Source organism: Saccopteryx bilineata, chromosome 5, assembly GCF_036850765.1.
Source record: "Saccopteryx bilineata isolate mSacBil1 chromosome 5, mSacBil1_pri_phased_curated, whole genome shotgun sequence".
Lineage (NCBI taxonomy): Eukaryota > Metazoa > Chordata > Mammalia > Chiroptera > Emballonuridae > Saccopteryx > Saccopteryx bilineata.
In genome coordinates this window covers 198,753,541-198,773,200 of record NC_089494.1, presented here as the reverse complement: position 1 = coordinate 198,773,200, position 19,660 = coordinate 198,753,541, and the positions used below count along the sequence as shown (strand labels likewise).

The 19,660-nt window shown below is 42.2% G+C and overlaps 1 protein-coding gene across 2 annotated transcripts in view; it reads left to right on the top strand.

Annotated features, from left to right (window-relative positions):
- The window catches only part of CDS1 (CDP-diacylglycerol synthase 1), a 69,456-nt gene that overhangs the window by 29,558 nt on the left and 20,238 nt on the right, over nucleotides 1-19,660 (top strand). For both annotated transcript variants that reach the window (XM_066233222.1, XM_066233223.1), the window contains exons 3-5: nucleotides 672-768; nucleotides 9,974-10,071; nucleotides 12,821-12,960. In XM_066233222.1, the coding sequence (XP_066089319.1) occupies nucleotides 672-768; nucleotides 9,974-10,071; nucleotides 12,821-12,960 (335 nt within the window). The remainder of the gene's footprint in view (nucleotides 1-671; nucleotides 769-9,973; nucleotides 10,072-12,820; nucleotides 12,961-19,660) is intronic.

Here is a 19,660-nt window from a genome sequence, read left to right as displayed (position 1 = left end):
CCGACAGGGACGCTCTGCTCTAAGAACATGCTAAGACCCAAGGATACGGAGGTACTCTTCTGCTGATGGCCCTGTCCCTGACCCGGGAAAGCAGGCAGCACACTGAGCAGAGGAAGGAAGCCACTCTCACTGGCCGCGTCCCCTGCCACTGACCTCGCGCCTTCTTCATTTCCCTGCAAGCACCGTGCTCTCCGGTTTCAGTTCTGCGTCAGCCTTTCTGTACTTCTCAGCGGAAAGCCGTGCTCTGTCTGTGCCACTTGAAAGTCACATCATTTCTGTCTAGGAGTGTCCCCAAGGATGGGTCATCTCTTTAGAGGGCCTCTGCACCTGGCTGCTGCTTCCCTCCAGAGTGACCCTGGGGCCATGTGTTCCCTCCGTGTCCACCGCCTCACTGCGTAGCCTCAGGAGTCATCCTCATTTACAATCAACAAAAATCAGGGCTTTTTTTTCTTGGCCTAATTTTTACATTTAATTTAGCTCTCAGTGAATGAACAACTGCTGTGTGGTTGGTTGGTTTTTTTTTTATTGTTGTTGGTATAACGTGAAGTAAGGGATTCTTAAAGTATAGTTAGGGGAAATCCTTAGCTGTGGTAACTAGGTACTGAAACCACACACACAGAAGTACTGTAAGAACACACGAAGTGCTGACTTTATAAACATTTCCTTTGCAGGTGGAAAAACTGGTGGATTCGTGGAATTCTTACTCTAACTATGATTTCATTGTTTTTCCTGATCATTTATATGGGATCTTTTATGCTGATGCTTCTTGTGAGTATTTTATGTTTCCTGAAGTATCTCTTGCTTTGTTTTGCGGCATCGATATGATTGAAGTAATTTGAGCATGTTAGGAAAAGGGAGGTAACGTAAGACTTGGTAATAGCTAATTTAGTTCCTCTAAGCATCTTCTAGCTCATGACATGAACTGGCCTAATCTTTCCTGTTTGCAGAATGGCCATTCAACATGTTCGTTTGGCAGAGACCAAAAACATGTAATAGGTGCACGTCCTTTTGTCAGACACTGTGCCAGGCAGTGGATATAACAGAAACCACACACACGTGACTTCAGCATATGCGACTGTTAGCTAGGTCCCTAACTTCAAGGAATTCAGTCAAGTGGCAGAGGCATTTAGGTAACCATATGAATCAATAGGATAGAAAATAAATGGGTTAAGTCCTGTGATAAAACGTGTTGGGAGAGCACAGTGAAATGTTTGTAAAGCAGCGTGAGACAGATGAAGGGAGACTTTCAGGAGAGACGATGCCAAAGCCGAGACCCAGAGGCGGGACTGGACAGGGTAAGGGCATCCTGGGCAAGGCATGGAGGCAGTGAGAGAATGTGGTCTATTGGGGGATTTGCAAGTTGTGCACCTGGGGGGTGTCTAGGGCTGAGACCAAAGAGGCCAGCAGAAGCTATCCTGGGAGCTGGGGATTTTGTCTTGTATGGGAAGCCCCACAAGTCCTGAAGCCAAACAAGTATTTTCAGTTTTTAATTCATTCGTTTAGCTGACAGGGGTTGGGAACCTATGGCTCCCAAGCCAGATGTGGCTCTTTTTGTATTTTTCTGAAGCTGGAAATGGGGAGAGACAGTCAGACAGACTCCCACATGCGCCCTACTGAGATCCACCCGGCACGCCCACCAGGGGGCGACACTCTGCCCACCAGGGGGCGATGCTCTGCCCCTCCGGGGTGTCGCTCTGTTGCGACCAGAGCCACTCTAGCGCCTGGGGCAGAGGCCAAGGAGCCATCCCCAGCGCCCGAGCCATCTTTGCTCCAGTGGAGCCTCTGCTGCGGGAGGGGAAGAGAGAGACAGAGAGGAAGGAGAGGGGGAGGGGTAGAGAAGCAGATGGGTGCTTCTCCTGTGTGCCCTGGCCGGGAATCGAACCTGGGACTTCTGCACGCCAGGCCGATGCTCTACCACTGAGCCAACCGGCCAGGGCCACAGATGTGGCTCTTTTGATGGCTGCATCTGGCTCGCAGACAAATCTTTAATAAGATAATAATAATATTAACAATATAAAACATTCTCATATATTACAATCCATTTATTTCCTACCGCTCATGTTCATGGGTGCGGGTGGCTGGAGCCAATCACAGCTGTCCTCCGGGACAACACCAAATTTTTATTGGATAATGCGTAATGTACACGGGTCATTGTATGGCTCTCATAGAATTACATTTTAAAATATGTGGCGTTCACGGCTCTCTCAGCCAGAAAGGTTCCCGGCCCTGGTTAGCAGATGCTCCCAGGGGGCCTGCTGTGTGCCAGGTAGTGTGCTAGTTCTGGGGCTGGATCCTGTGGCCCTGAGAAAAACGCAGCTGTCTGGGCTGTCATGGACCTTACCGTCTACACTGTTGATCAGATATGTTACTACAAACTGTAATAAGTATTTAATAATGATAATAAAAAAGGATGCTCTGAGATAGAGGGGGAACTAGACGACTTGTCAGAGGCACGTGCCCAGCATGCGTGCTGCCGTGTGGGGCCTGGGGAGGAGTCAGCGTGGTGACGTGAGGGGGAGCTTGGGAGAAGGGTCGCGGCAAACGAAGCCTCTGAGGCCCAAAGCGGCAGGAGTGAGGAGTAGGCTCAATAAGGAGCTCTGTGCCACATCTTCTTTATCCAGTCATCTATTGATGGGCTTTTTGGTTGTTTCCATGTCCTGGCCACTGTGAACAGTGCTGCAATAAACATGGGGCTACATGTGTCTTTATGTATCAATGTTTCTGAGTTTTGGGGGTATATACCCAGTAGAGGGATTGCTGGGTCATAAGGTAGTTCTATTTTCAGTTTTTTGAGGAACCACCATACTTTCCTCCATAATGGTTGTACATATACACTATGGAATACTACTCAGCCATAAGAAATGATGACATTGGATCATTTACAGCAAAATGGTGGGATCTTGATAACATGATACAAAGCGAAATAAGTAAATCAGAAAAAACCAGGAACTGCATTATTCCATACGTAGGTGGGACATAAAAGTGAGACTAAGAGTCATTGATAAGAGTGTGGTGGTTACGGGGGGAGGGGGGAGAGGGAAAAGGAAAGGAGGAGGGGGAGGGGCACAAAGAAAACTAGATAGAAGGTGACAGAGGACAATCTGACTTTGGGTGATGGGTATGCAACATAATTGAACAACAAGATAACTTGGACTTGTTATCTTTGAATATATGTATCCTGATTTATTGATGTCACCCCATTAAAAAAATAAAATTATTAAAAAAAAAATACGGAGCTCTGCGTGCCTTTGCGGCGAACAGTGAGAGCCCGCTCTCAGGGATATGCATAGTGTTCGTCTTTTTTTTTATTTTTTATTTTCTTTATTTTTTTATTATTATTATTTTTTAATTTATTTATTCATTTTTAGAGAGGAGAGAGACAGAGAGGGAGAGAGAGGAGAGAGAGACAGAGAGAGAGAAGGGGGGAGGAGCTGGAAGCATCAACTCCCATATGTGCCTTGACCAGGCAAGCCCAGGGCTTCGAACCGGCGACCTCAGCATTTCCAGGTCGACGCCCTATCCACTGCGCCACCACAGGTCAGGCCTTAAATATATATTTTTTAATTTTTTTTAATTCATTTTAGAAAGGAGAGGGAGAGACAGAGGAGAGACAGAAGGGGGAGAGGAGCTGGAAGCATCAACTCCCATATGTGCCTTGACCAGGCAAGCCCAGGGTTTCAAACCGGCGACCTCAGCATTTCCAGGTCAACGCTTTATCCACTGCGCCACCACATGTCTGGCTGTTCGTCTTTTTTATTAGTTCTTTTTCTTTATCCCTTTTTGGTTAGTTTAGGCTCTTATTTACTCACCTCCCTGTTTCCTGGTTGCTCGTGGCAACTTAGAAGTCTGTTTACCTATCTTACATGTCTTTCCCCTTTATGTGCAGTCCTTCTTAGAGCACCAAGCTGTGAGTAGTGGGATATGTTTTTTTTTATTATTATTATATTATTCTGTAAAAGAATACATTTTGATTGAAATTAGACACGATTGGAAAAAAAAAATCCATCACCCCCTGAAACCACTTAGAGGAGCTCTTCCCAGCTCCCGTCACTTTTCTTCTTGTCCTCTCATAAACTGTGTGCATCCTTGGGGATCGCAAGGTCACAAAAGTAAATACGAAATTTCTTTCTGTGTTGTTAATTTGATGGTATCTTGAAGAGTTGTTTGTTTTTTTTTAACAAAAAATTGAATAACGATAGGATGAATTTTATGCGAGGGCAGAAGATGCTGGGTCCGAGAGCCAGGTGGGCGGGGCCCGCACTTCAGTGTGGGCGGACAGAGGGCCCCTGTGGCGGTCTCCCCAGTCCAACCGCTGTGAGTGCCAAATGACCACCCCTTGGGGCTGGGGCAGTGCAGGATTGAGTGTGTGCAGAGCACTTTCCAGTGCCGTGATGAGCAGTCGAGCCTAGGGAAGACAGGGTTGGATGATGGCAGCAGCGTAAGGCTTTGTGTATGAAGGGCCCTTTGCACCTTGAGGCTCTGTCTGCGCAGAGTGAGTGCTATGAGCAAAGGTCCTCAGTGCCAAGTGTGTCAGGCAAAGGCAGGTGATGCCCTTTCCCCAGAGCCCAGGGCCTTTGAACCTGGAAGATTAATGAGGGATCAGATTCTGGAGGACCTTGCCACACTACGTGAATAAGTTTGGGATTAAGGAGCCTTGAAAATATTGGGGATTACTTGAATTGTGATTCTCTTTTAGAAGATAATTTTGATTAAAACATTGCAAAACACCCGTATCTGTGATGCACTGATTCAGGCTGGATTAGTGCGCTCCCGGTGAATAAGTGACGTGGTCTCCAAGCTAACTAATAGGTAGAGACCACTTTTTAACCACTCTTTTATGACAAAATTCAAAACACCTTTAAAGATATCCTTCTATGTCTGGATTCTGATTTTTTAAAAGAGAATCATAAGCATACCTAAAGCACTTGGCCTTTTTTGTTCATTTTTTTCCTAACATGAAAGGAAAATACTGTTTTATTACAAGTTACTTATTTGGAGAGCTTTATCAGAGAAGAACATAAGAATATTAAAGAGCTAGTTAAAGTAAATTGAACTGTTATTGCTCTTAGTATTTAGGTTTATTGCATATGTGTGCACACAAGCCTGCCTACAGGCACACATGCATACATACATGTGCTATATTTATGGTTTTTATGTTAAGGGAATATGTATGAATATACATATAGACACACACTATCAGTACTCAATTGATAGCACCTTTATGTATTTTAAAATCTTAGTTACATTCATATCCCTAAGGAGGGAATTTATATTTTGAGTCAAACACACTGTATCTAGCTTGTATTTGTTTAATAACATCAGTACTTAATGACTAATTTAAGAGAATTTTATTAAAAATTTTCTTCTGGGAAATGATGGCTACTATTTTAAGATGGAACTCATACTAATATTCCTTAAAATAAGCTTTTTCCCTTCAGACTTCTATTTATAGTAGTTTTTTTTTGTAGTTTTCTGAAGTTGGAAACAGGGAGGCAGTCAGACTCCCGCATGCACCCGACCGGGATCCACCCGGCACACCCACCAGGGGGCGATGCTCTGCCCATCTGGGGCATCACTCTGCCGCAATCAGAGCCATTTTAGCGTCTGAGGCAGAGGCCACAGAGCCATCCTCAGCGCCCGGGGAAACTTTGCTCCAATGGAGCCTTGGCTACAGGAGGGGAAGAGAGAGACAGAGAGGAAGGAGAGGGGGAGGGGTGGAGAAGCAGATGGGCGCTTCTCCTGTGTGCCCTGACCAGGAATCGAACCCGGGACTCCTGCATGCCAGGCCAACGCTCTACCACTGAGCTAACTGGCCAGAGCCTATAGTAGTTTAATTGTTGCATTCACAGCTTGGAATCACACTTTCTAAACGCTGGAGTTACTGAAGCATATTTTGACTTAAAGGCAGGTGTGCACAAATAGAACATACTGTAGGAGTCCTTCCCTCCACCTTCTTGGAAATGCCTTAATAATTACTTTAATCTACATTATATAAATTTACTTTTTAATAGTGTGTTTAATATTTTCCTCATTGTGAGAGTTACAAAACTATACTAAAATTACTTTGGAAAGTAGATAATTTTTAAATAGCACCCCAACCCAATTATCAACCACCAAAACGCAATTAATATGCTTCCTTTAATCCTTTTCTTTTCTGTTTTAAAAACCATTGCTGTAGTCATAATGTAGCTAAAACTTTGCATTTCTGCTTTGTAAACTAAACATCAAATGTTTTGGGTTGCCCCACAGCTTCTACAGCCATCATCCTTAATACATTTACGTACTCGATGGCATGGAGTGCCTTCTAACTTATTTAAACCATTGTGTTATTCTTAGACATTCAGGTTATGTTCTGGTTTCTCTTTATTGTGAATACACTGTGCTAAGCATATTAGAATGAAAGCTTTTACATATGTAGAATGATTTTCTTTAATAGATTCCCAAAGTGAAAGTAGACATTTTATCTGGATAACCCATAAGCACCACAGTTCAGACTTAACCTATGCAGATCTCAACTTCTATTCCAACCTCAGCCTTTCTGCATAAATCTATTTCCCTAGCTTTCCCCAGTGTTATTCTGTGTTTTTCCTCTCTTCCTTAATCCCCAATTCCCACAACCACCAAATCCTGCCAGTTCTATCTCCTTGATGTCTCTTATTCCTGTCCCCCATGCCTCTGCCACTGCTTGCAGGGGTCTCAAACTCGCGGCCCGCCGAACAATTTTGTGCGGCCCGCAGACTAATCCACGAAGTTCAAAATATTTTGGATAAAATTAAGTAAGCCCGTGGATTAGTCTGTGGGCCGCACAAAATTGTTCGGCGGGCCGCATGCAGCCCGCGGACCGCGAGTTTGAGACCTCTGAGAGGGTCATCCACACTCATCCGGAGGGCGAGTCTTGCCTGTCTTACTGTCTCTGCTTTTGCTGCCTCTCCAGTCAATTCTTTCCACCTCTCTTATCCCCAAACAGTCACATCTGAACATGTCCTTTCACCTGCACTCCTGTGCAGTCTTTTGTGCTGTTTCCTGTGATTATATGACCAGGTTTGTTTTCTGTCTACTTCTCACCCCCAGTCACTGTAGTGTCCCGGCGACTTGAAACACATGCTTTGTCCTCGCCTGCATACATGACTCTGTAGCCTCCTCCTTTGTCCGACCGTGGCTTGTCCCCACCTCCTTCCACATTTTCTTTTGTTTGCCTGTGCCTATATATATATATATATATATATATATATATTCACATGACTGTTTCTACATGGTATTATATATTGTGTGTCCTCCCAGACAGACAATGCATCTCTGAGAACAGGTGTCTTACGCTATTTCTCTCAATCATCAGTAACTAGCAGATTAGCCATTTACATAATCATCATTTTTTTTAAGGCTCCTAGCACATTAATTAATTGGGCCAACAGAGTTCTGCCAATATGCATTGCACCAGCATTGATGGTGTGGAGTTTCAGTTCCTGTGTAACTACCAGCCCTGGAAGATACACATATATTTTAAGGATTTTAACATTGTTTGAGACCCATTCTGTATTTTTCCAGCAGTTCCATGTTAATTCTATGCAAGCTATAATTGACAGTCATATAAATATCTGTGTGTACTATTAAAAATACAATTTTTCCTCTTAGTAAAGTACCATATTTATAAAGTGCTTATAGTTCTTGAGCAAATGTGTTCATAGAAATAGCATCAGTGAGTTTGATATATTAAAAGCCCTTGGTTCTATAAATAGCATGGCTTTGCCATTGTATCTTAACATCTAGCACTGTCCCCATTCTGATTATTTTTGTTTAAAAATACCTTTTGGTAATATGTGCAAAGATTATTTGAAGAACATTATTTAAATTTCCTCTTGTCTTTATAACACTTTTATAACTTTTTCCTAAAAAAGCTACCTATAGTAGTTTTGCATAATAATTTCTTATCATGTGGCTAGGGGACACAATTATGTAATTTTTTACATATATGATTGAATATGTAGTAGATGTAGTGGGGGAAAATAGCTTAAAAATATCCTGAGCAGTAGGTTTGGGAAAGCTAAGTTGTGGAGATCATTCAAGAAATCCCATAGTGTATCCTTGGGCAGAGTTTGGTAAGCTTGTTCTGTAAAGGACCAGATGGTAATATTTTAGGCTTTAAGAAGCTACATGTCATATATCTTTTATTTCATTTTGTTTTATTTTTAACTCTTTAAAAATGTAAAACCCATTCCTAGCCCCAGGACTACACAAAAAGCCCTTAAGTATTCTCTTAGAGTTTGAGGAAGTTAGTCTGCTATATTCACAAAGATTTTAATCTCTTAATTCCTGGGAATAAGTGTTTAACTTGCCATTTTCTCTTTGAATCTTGGAATTGACTTAAGCTAAGCACTGTATATACTCCTATATCCTCAGGAATTCACTTTATCTGGTTGATGAATGTAACAGTTTAAAGGACTACTAAATAGACCATCAAAAAAAGGATTCTTGGCCCTGGCTGGTTTGCTCAGTGGTAGAGCGTTGGCCTGGCGTGTAGGAGTCCTGGGTTCAATTCCCGGCCAGGACACACAAGAAAAGCACCCATCTGCTTCTCTACCCTTTCCCCTCTCCTTCCTCTCTGTCTCTCTCTTCCCCTCCCACAGCCAAGGCTCCATTGGAGCAAAGTTGGCCCGGGCGTTGAGGATGGCTCCATGGCCTCTGCCTCAGGCGCTAGAATGGCTCTGGTCACAACAGAGCAACGCCCCAGATGGGCAGAGCATTGCCCCTTGGTGAGGATGCTGGGTGGATCCCGGTTGGGCGCATGCGGGAGTCTGTCTGACTGCCTCCCTGTTTTCAACTTCAGAAAGAAAAAAAAATCTAGGAAAAAGGATTCTTACATATAAACTCATTTGCTAGGTGTGTGTATAAGACACCATGCAAACAGAATGGCATGGACTCAGTTGACTGACCAAAGTGGCTGCAAATGTAGAAAGCTGCTCATAATTTGCCACAGTCATCCAAGTAATGCTTGGATTGATCAGAGACGTATGTACCTGGCTATGGGAGAGGCAGCACAGCCAGCAGAATGACAGGACCATGCCCAAATCCCCAGACGACTGGGTAAAGGTGTCTTAGCCATTTGTTCTGACAGTACCTTTATCCTTGGCAAGGGTGTATGATTTAAAATAAATGTAATCAAGCAAATTTTCACATATGAGTGTTTTCCTAGGATGACTTAAGAAACAAAATAGAGGCCCTGGCCGGTTGGCTCAGCGGTAGAGCGTCAGCCTAGCGTGCGGAGGACCCGGGTTCGATTCCCGGCCAGGGCACACAGGAGAAGCGCCCATTTGCTTCTCCACCCCTCCGCCGCACTTTCCTCTCTGTCTCTCTCTTCCCCTCCTGCAGCCGAGTCTCCATTGGAGCAAAGATGGCCCAGGCGCTGGGGATGGTTCTGTGGCCTCTGCCCCAGGCGCTAGAGTGGCTCTGGTCGCAACATGGCGACGCCCAGGATGGGCAGAGCATCGCCCCCTGGTGGGCAGAGCGTCGCCCCTGGTGGGCGTGCCGGGTGGATCCCGGTCGGGCGCATGCGGGAGTCTGTCTGACTGTCTCTCCCTGTTTCCAGCTTCAGAAAAATGAAAAAAAAAAAAAAAAAAAAAAGAAAAAAAATAGACAAAATGATTGGCCATCTTGAGATGGGAAACCTCAAGAAATAAAGTTGTAGTGAGTGATAAAGCCTAGTCACCCGTGGCCAACCAGGTTATATTCCTCAAACTTGAAATTACGCTGCCACCTTCTACCCCAGGAAGGATCTCTCAATAAAGCCTTGTTTTGCTTACCCCTATGGAACATTCACTTGAATTTAGAGACATTGAATATTAAGTTTTTGCTACTGACATTTAGAATAATTACAAATGGATAGGCTAAAATACATAAGACAAGAAGCTACTTATTAAATGATGAAGCACAAATGTCAACATTGAGAAATGTATGTCATTGTTTTCTTTGGTTTCAGGTTCTAGGCATCCAAGTGAAATGCTTCCATGAAATTATCACAATAGGTTATAGAGTCTATCGTTCTTATGACCTGCCATGGTTTAGAACACTAAGCTGGTAAGTAACTTAAAACTTTAAGATATGAAAATCTGGCTCTCTTTTAAAGTTTGTAAGGGAGGCATTCTGGTCAGTCTTATAGATGATTTTGGAGAAAGATAAATAAAATAAGTGCACTTGAATTTTGAAAAGAAAATTAGACTGACCTCTTCTTGATGCAGTGGATAAAACATAGATGTGGATTGCTGAGGTCGCCAGTTCTAAACCCTGGTCTTGCCTGGTCAAGGCACATTCAGGAAGCAACTACTATGAGTTGATGTTTTCTGCTTCTCCTTCCTTTCTCTCTCTCTCTCTCTCTCTCTCTAAAAGATAAATAAATAAATAATTAAAAAATTAAAAAAAAATTACCTGAAACTCTCCCATTCCACCACAACTATTTTTAAAATCTCATCTTTCAATCTTTGTAGAGATATCTAATTTATATTGAATATATATACCATTCTCATCCTGCTTAAAAAAACCTCCTCAGTATTGGACATATTTTATTTCCTTTATCATTACAATTTTAAGCAAAAGCTTTATTTTGTAAAATGTACAAATGTGTAATCTTTTGCTTGTTCCTTCTCAGTTGAACGAGACCACACACAAAATTAGATACCTCTACAAAGACGGGGAGATGAGATATAAAAATAGTTGTTCTTGTTTTTTGAGTGATGAACGGTTATTCAGGAGGTCCGAGCTGAGTGTCTCCTATCACCACCCCTGTAACCTGGCCCACCCTTTCAACAGCCCCCAGAGGCCTTGGATGGGGCAGGGCAGGGGACGGAGGGGTGATTCCACCTTTGTCGCTCTGGTCTGGTGCCCTCTCCTGGCCCAGGGGCCTATGACATGTAACATGAGGGGCAGTTAGGGGATTAGGAAGACTGACGGGGGCTTTCTGCAAAGGCATCCTTGTAAAAGTAACGCTGGCCAAGTTACCAGTCCATGAGATACTGTTTGTACATAAAGGCATGTAAAAATTAGTAAAATAAAATACCAAATGACTTTAGTATTTAAAGTTTCATGTCTTTTAAAACCTTGTCAGGAACAATCCTTTCAAAGTTATCAAGACCTTGACCAGGGAACTTGATAATGTAATAGATAGTTCATGATTAACCTAATTGACCATGCTTTTGAATATAGTTGTTTGATTAGTACCAGCCAGAGGGATCAGTGTCTTATTAAAACAAATGTATCACCTTTGGGGATTCAGAATAGTAAAAAAATAGTTGATTTTTCTTCATGAGTGGCTGAGTGTTATGGGAAACGTTAAGCAGATTAATGCATTGGAGAATAATCAAGTGCAAAACCATGTAAGACTGATTCTAAGTGTCAGGGAAGGAAGGGTAGGTCAGGATAGGCTCCAGTGATTGTAGGCTTCATGGAGAAGGTGAGAGAGACCTGTCACTTACATAAAGACAAGCTTCTGGTAGAGAAGAGAGTTCTGGTTGGGGAGGCGGCACCTGATGCGTTCTAGGTGTGGGACTGAGGAGGCATGTGCCACACAGACATGGAGACATTCCTGGCCCTCCTGAGCAGGACGTATTTATTAGGAAATAGTGGGAGAAAAGTTGCATTGGTGGGCTAGAATCGGCCTTGGTAGCCTGATAGAGGAGTCAAAGACGGGTTCCAGCGTAGGAGAGGAGAACAACAGCAGTGCAGCTGATAGAAATGAGGATAGCCTGACCAGGCAGTGGCCCAGTGGATAGAGCGTCGGACTGGGATGCGGAGGACCCAGGTTCGAGACCCCGAGGTCGCCAGCTTGAGCGCGAGCTCATCTGGTTTGAGCAAAGCTCACCAGCTTGGACCCAAGGTCGCTGGCTCGAGCAAGGGGTTACTCGGTCTGCTGAAGGCCCGCGGTCAAGGCACAGGTGAGAAGGCAATCAATGAACAACTAAGGTGTCACAACGAAAAACTGAATAATTGATGCTTCTCATCTCTTCATTCCTGTCTGTCTGTCCCTATCTATCCCTCTCTCTGACTCTGTCTCCATTAAAAAAAAAAAAAGAAAAAGAAATGAGGATACTTGCCCTTCACTCTGACAAACAGAGGGTCTCATTCATTCCGTGAGATCCAGAGGGAAGCACCCTTTCCTCTTCTGCTCTGCCGGCTGCCTAGAGCTCTGCCCTTCAAAGGATGGGGCACCCAGGACCGTAAGGCAGTGTTCCTCAGCCTGCTTTCCTGGCTCACATGAGCTTCCATCAGCAAAATCTCAGGTTCAGCCTTTCCCTGGGGGGAAAGATACACCAGAACTTGGAGGAGGAACAGGAAATTTATGTAGTTTTTAAAAGTTTCTATTTTTACCTGCTGCTGGCTCCCATCTCCACTGCTACCCCTTAAAAACCACTGCTTAACAGGGGTCCATCTGGAACATTGAGGAGAGGGAGAAAGATGCCTGCCTGTGTGGGGCAGGTGGCCTTTGGCTTATTTGGATCTGTACTATTAAAAAGCCTTAGAGCTGTGAACAGTTAGAGGAGAGAGAGACAGACAGAGTATTTGCTATATTGTTTCCTACTTAGCTGTCTCTGGCATTAGAGTTTGAGCTAAATTAAGGTATGAACTATTTTCAGTAAACTTATTAACAAATAATTTTGAAATTAAGTTTAAAACAGGATAAAAGCATTTTGGTGGAATGTATCCTGAACTTGGTCTTCTGAACTTGGTTTTGACCTTTGTATCATCATCAAAATGTAGAGTTTTAGGGAATTGGAGGGGGGAGAAGCTTCAAATATATTTGAAAAAAAAAAAGCTAACTGTTGTTGAATTCCAGGTACTTTCTACTCTGTGTAAACTACTTTTTCTATGGAGAAACGGTAGCTGATTATTTTGCTACATTTGTTCAAAGGGAAGAGCAACTTCAGTTCCTCATCCGCTACCATAGATTTATATCATTTGCCCTCTATCTGGCAGGTAAGTTGGGGGACATAGTCTGTTCTGATATGTAGCTAATATGTTTTACATGTTTCTTCTTATTTATGTTATTTAAATCCATAACATTCTTCATTTGTTACATTTTAATCTGGCTTTTTTAAATTGTCCCATGTAAAGTTATTCTTTTTCAGTAGGGTCTTAAATAGCCATTACTCTTTAATGGTGGTTTTAAAAAGTTCTTGTCTAATATTCACCCCATATACTTAAAATTTTTCTTTGCAAATTGTAGTAAAGAAACTTAAATGTATGGATTGGTATAACCAAGTCTAATTTACAAAGAAACTTTCACATTTACTGTATACTTGCTTTATTTGTTCCTAGGCAATAGAGTTTTTAAATAGAATTAGTCAGGGTACAGTACTGAGTTTTCCTAACATGGTTTATTATATAGTCACGATACATACATTTATATATGATTATTATATATATTTGTTTATAGTATGCTATGCCATATGCTTTTTTATGATTTTAGATTAAGAATCAGATACTTAAGATAAAGGTAGAATTATAGGTTTATTTTCCATTAAAGTTTACCAGTCATATAAAAATTTCTAACAAGTTGATTTAGATATGTACTTCTTAACAGTCAGATTTACATCATTACACAGATGCCTAAAATACCACTTTCTCTATAGCATCTATGATGACATTTTCATGCTTTTACAACATTGTGTTTTTCTCACACTTATTAACCCCTTCCACTTCTTTTCTCACATGTGTACATTTCTGTATAGCAAGCCTTAATTTTCCTTTGGATCTGTCCCATGTCTATCGGTAGCTTTTTCAAATGTTCACACAGATCAGGTAGTGTGTCAGTTCTTTTATTTTCCTGGAGACCTCTGTTCTGGAGAGGTCTGTGATCCTGTTTCGATTTTGACTGGTCGCTTGTAAGCCTGCTGTGTACCTGGCCTCGTGGTTCGGCCTCCCTCATTTCTTCTGCCCCATGCTTTCCAGTCTCTGGGTTTACACCCTCGTTTTGCTGTAAGCACGGTCTCCAATATTTCCTGTGAAATGTGCTTAGAAGGGAAATGTCTAAAAAATATATAGTATTTTATTTATTCATTTTTAGAGAGGTGTAGGGAGGGAGAGAGACAGAGACGGAGACAGAGATGGGCAGAGGGAGAAGCAGGAAGCATCAACTCCCACATGTTGCAAGCCCTGGATTTCAAATTGGCAACTTCAGTGTTCCAGGCTGACACTTTATCCACTGTACCACCACAGGTCAAACCTAAAATAAAATTTATTTTTTTGACAGAGAAGACAGAGAGAAAGTCAGAGAGAGAGAGAGATAGGGACAGAGAGACAGAAAGGGAGAGAGATGAGAAGCATCAGTTCTTCCCTGCAGCTCCCTAGTTGTTCATTGATTGCTTTCTCATATGTGCCTTGACCGAGGGCGAGGGGAGGGGGTTTGCAGCAGAGGGAGTGACCCGTTGTTCAAGCCAGGCACCTTGGTCTCAAGCCAGAGACCATGGAGTCATGTCTGTGATCCCATGCTCAAGCCAGCTACCTTGCACTCAAGCCTGGTAAGCCTATGCTCAAGCCGAATGAGCTCGTGCTCAAGCTGCGACCTTGGGGTTTCGAACCTGGGTCCTCTGCATCCTGGTCCAATGCTCTATCCACTGCGCCACTGCCTGGTCAGGCTAAAATGGTTTTTATTTTGTTTTCATAATTGACTGCTTTGGCTAGCGCTTCCACTTATTATTAGTAAACTTTTACTTTAATACTCTAGTTAGAAGCCCAGGCCTCACCCTTGCCTTCTAGAAAATACCACTAGCTGTCCTTGATTTCTTAGGTCTGCTGAAAGCTATCCAATCTATTTTCCAGCTTCCAAATTTTTCAGTCCTCTCTGCTCTGTTTTCCTTGACATTCCTTTATTTCTCATTGCTCTGTGGGTTTTTTCTTTGTTTTCTTACTCTGTGGGGTTTTGCTTTAATTTCTTTTAAAGTTCTTTTAATGGGCTGCTAGGATGGAATAGAAGAAATGCATGCAGTCAAGCTGCCAATCCTAACTAATTTTATAGATTTTTCCCTTGGCTTGAAGCAACAATTTCCTGTTTTCTCTGGTGGTCCTGGGGGTTGACTGGGCTTCAGGTGTGGTGCTGAGTGCCTCGCCTCAGCTGGCAGTCAAGTGGAGCTCGTGCTAATCATTACGTTTTGAGCGGCTGGACGTCTGGGATGGCTCACTCTCGGCCACAGGCAGTGCTGGCTGTAGACTTGAGCGCCTGCGTGGGCCTCTCCATTCTTGGCTGTTCGAGCACCATGGATGGGTTCTGAATAGGGGGCGAGCTTGCCGAAAGCCAAGTGTTTCAAGAGTCCTTAAGGCCTGACCTGTGGTGGCGCAGTGGATAAAGCGTCAACCTGGAAATGCTGAGGTCGCCGGTTCGAAACCCTGGGCTTGCCTGGTCAAGGCACATATGGGAGTTGATGCTTCCAGCTCCTCCCCCCCTTCTCTCTCCTCTCTCTCTCTCTCTCTCTCTCTCTCTCTCTCTCTCTGTCTCTCCCTCTCCTCTCTAAAATGAATAAATAAATAAATAAATAAATAAAAGAGTCCTTAAGTAGGGCTTAATTTTTTTTTACCTGTTTTTTTAAAATAACATGATATATGCCCATAGTAAAAACTGACTACAAAGGAATAGTCGGTGAAATCTCCCTCCTACCTCAGAGCCTTACTTAAGTTATCTCCAGACACTCACTACAACTATTGCAGAACTTTTTTGTGTTTAAGCTTGTGAATGGTGTTGAGGAGGCAAAGGGAAATATGGCCAGTCGTGTTTTGCAACTGGTGAGACTCGAGTACCCTAGTGCATTGTGGGAGCATGAACAAGGACTTCTCAAAGCAGGCAGGAATGGGAGGAGAGCCTGGACCTGCTCGGGGGTGGGAAGGCTATCTAAGGCCTTTAAGGAGAGATAACACATGTCATGAAAGAACAGAACAAGCAGGCATTTGCCCAGTGGGTAGTGGAGAGGGCATTCCAGGCAGAGGCAACAGTGGCGCAAGGCTTGGAAATGAGAGAGAATGCCTGTTCTGGGCTGGCGGCGGGCATTAAAGGGTGGAAGGGGAGGCAGGAGCCACATCCTGAGAAGCTTTGTATATTGTGGGAAGGGTTTGGAAACCATTGGGATCTTAGTGAAGAGATGATATAACCAGATTTTTATTTGAACGAAGGATGAGTTGGGAAACGTAGGGCAACTAGATAGGAAACGGTTCCTATAATTCCTACTAAATATAATGGGGATTCGAGTTATTTAGGTTTACATTTCATTCTAAGTGGGTATAATTAAATAAAAGTACTGTGGGCTGATCTTAGACATGAGCTGCTATTTTTGGCAGTCCATGAAAAATTGCTTTTGTATCCCAAGTAATTGGCTCAGAAGGTACTCTTGGTTAAGATAATTGTGTCTTTATATGCAGTTGCAAGACATAATAAGAGATATCCCTTATACATTTTGTTTAGTTTCCACCAATGTAATATTTTACGAATGTACTGGATAATATCATATCTGGATATTGATGTTAGTGTAGTCTTTCAAATGTACTTTTAAAATGCAGCCTTATAGCCTGACCAGGTGGTGGTGCAGTGGATAGAGTGTTGGACTGGGACAGGGAAGACCCAGGTTTGAATCCCCGAGGTCGCCGGCTTGAGCACGGGCTCACCAGCTTGAAGGATAAGGTCGCTGGCTTGAGCAAAGGGTTACTTGCTCTGCTGTAGGCCCCCGGTCAAGGCACATATGAGAAAGCAATCAATGAACAACTAAGGAGCCACAACAAATAATTGATGCTTCTCATCTTTCTCCCTTCTTGTCTGTCTGTCCCTATCTGTTCCTGTCTCTGACTCTATCTGTTAAAAAAAAAAAATGCAGCCTTGTAGTCTGACCTGTGGTGGTGCAGTAGATAAAGCGTTGACCTGGAATGCTGAGGTCGCCAGTTTGAAACCCCAGTCAAGGCACATACAAGAAGCAACTACAAGCACTACTACAAGTTGATGTTCCCTTCACCTTCCCCACTGTCTCCCCTCTTTAAAAAATAAAATCTTAAAAAATATATAAAAAAGTAAAATGCAGCCTTGTAGGAAGCTAGGAACTACTGGGTGAAATGATAGAACTTCCAATAATCATCAGTAAATCATCAGTAGTATTCTCTATCTACTGTTTTACAAGTGGCCTCAATATGGTCCTGTTACACCATAAGCACCAATTTGTGTCTCTTGTTTTTCCCATTCCCAGTGCCTAGCACGGGGTGTGGAGTTTAGTTCCCAGTATGCATTTGTTGGGTGAAAGCTCAAGAAGCTGAGAATGTACACACCTACACCCACTGCTTCTTAGAGGTATTTTCTCAGCAACAAAGTGTCTTGTGGGCTGAGTTTTGAGGCCTTCCTGGTGATCGCTGACATGGTTAGCAACATTTGTGAGCTCTAGCGAATGGAGTTAGCCTTTAAAGAAGGGGTGAGCGAATAGAAAGCGTACCGTGGAGAATTTTGCACCTTTCTCCAAATTATACTGTGAAATCTTTTTTGCTGAACAATGTTCCAAAGATCCTGTGAAGATTTTAGTTGACTTTGAAAAGTATAGACCTTAGAAGATTTAAAAAGCAGAGAGGGCTCAAGCTTATTTCATTGACATTGATGTTTATTAAAATACAGCGTAAGTATCTCAGGTCTGTCCCCCTCACTGGGGCCCACCAGATTAAATGACTTGTTTAATATACAAAATGGCTCTCTGACTGGGACCCAGAAATCATTCCGACGTTTAGACAATTTTGTTGTAAAATAAATTTAACAGAGAAAATCAGTGAAGTTGAAAGTGATAGGATGGGCATTTTCTCTAGAGTCTGGATATATTTGTTAAAAATCCTGGTGATTTGGGTTTGGGGTTCCTCAGAAACCAGAGCAGCCATGTGATTGCAAGTGCGGTAGGATGAGGAGTAGCTCACGCTGTTTGGCCCCTATATCACCATCCCTTTAGCCAACTGGTGATTTTTCTTTTTTGGCTGGTATTTATGCATGACTAACTCTTCTGATTTCTTTATCAAAACCCTTGAGTATGATATTTTGAATTCAAGAAAACCAGTTGACATTAAATGATGTCAAAAATTGACATATAATTATTTTTCCTTAAACATCCTGAATATCTTTTATCCAAAGGATGTTGAATTCTTTAGAAAGATGTCACAAGTAACTGTTCACAAAGGACTGTATCTCCAAAACCACTTGTAATATTAAAATTAAAGACTATTAGATACTATATATATGATCCTGTTCTACACCTTAAACTCACCATGAAGATTAATAGAAAACTTTTATATTAGCTAATATATCTTAGCTAATAAGGTTGGTTTGCATGGCTATTTCTACAATGCATACTCACTTAAAACTGTTTTTAAATTAATGCAGACGCAGTCAAGTGTCTGAATACGGGCACACCTAATGCTATATGCTTCTGAACCAATTTACCATGATGTTTCAAACGTGTTGGCATTTTGATTAGTTACATAAGTGTAATGAAAAATATAGCCCCATGAAAGAAGAAGGGATGAGTCAGTAAACCGCATTATTTAGCCCTGGATCTATCTTACTGTCTGTGTTTTGAATTCAGGACTACATGTGTTTACTGATAGATATGGGGGAGGGGAGAAAGACATTGATGTTGTTCCACTTATTTTTGAATTTTTTGGTTGATTCTTGTATGTGTCCTGACTGGGGTTCAAACCCACAACATTGGAACATCAAGACAACTCTAACCAACTGAGCTACGTGGCTAGGACTATATAGTAGTATTTCTACACATTTAAATGTAAAATATATATAATAACTTTATTGTGAACAGAAAATAAATTTCCTGTGGTTTTTTTTTCAGAGTTTTTTTTTTTTTGTCCTGAAAGAAAGGGTTTACTGAGCCATATGCTAGCTAGAAAAAGGACCAGGTCCTGGGACGTGCAGGGCAGTCTAAACCGCTGGCACCAGGGTTACAGGGAGAGGACTACTATGTCCCTAGATTGCTTCTCTTTAAAATTAATATTTAACCTTAGATATGCTAGGAAAACACTTTATGTGCCTTCCTCAAATTGAGAAAACTATTATCTTAATGTATCTAGGAGTTGGATAATTATGTGTTCTGTTAGAGCGCCCTTAAAGACTGCAGGTTACTAATTGACTTAATGGTGGAACTAGATCAGATAAAAGGGAATTGCCAAGACGGTCCTGGATAAAATCAAATCACCATTAGGAAAATAGCAAATGATTCTGCTGGTAATTTTGTTTGAAGAAATACTAAAGAGTGAATGGTAGTATATAATTTCAAGAAACAGAAAACTATACATATTACAATAGTATTTGTGAGGAGATAATTCATAGTTAATGACATTGAGAGCTTCCCAGGATTGTGTTGGTAAGAATCAGAGGGATCTGTTTGGACAGAACATCACTCTTGTCTCTGCTTTGCTGTTACTCCCTGATCCTCTCACTGAGCCAAGTACAATCTATGTTCGCCCTCTTACTCATGGACCAATGGTGTAAAACAGCATAGAAATGATATTTCTTGAGCCACAAAATAAGTCTACTTGCTATAGAAGAAAAGCTCAAAAGCAATCTTTTTAAAGAGGTCTTTTAAACCACTGGAGATTTCAATGCCATGAATTCCATGTTTTATTCCCTTCCCCCCTACTTTCTTTTCCTCAAGAAAGT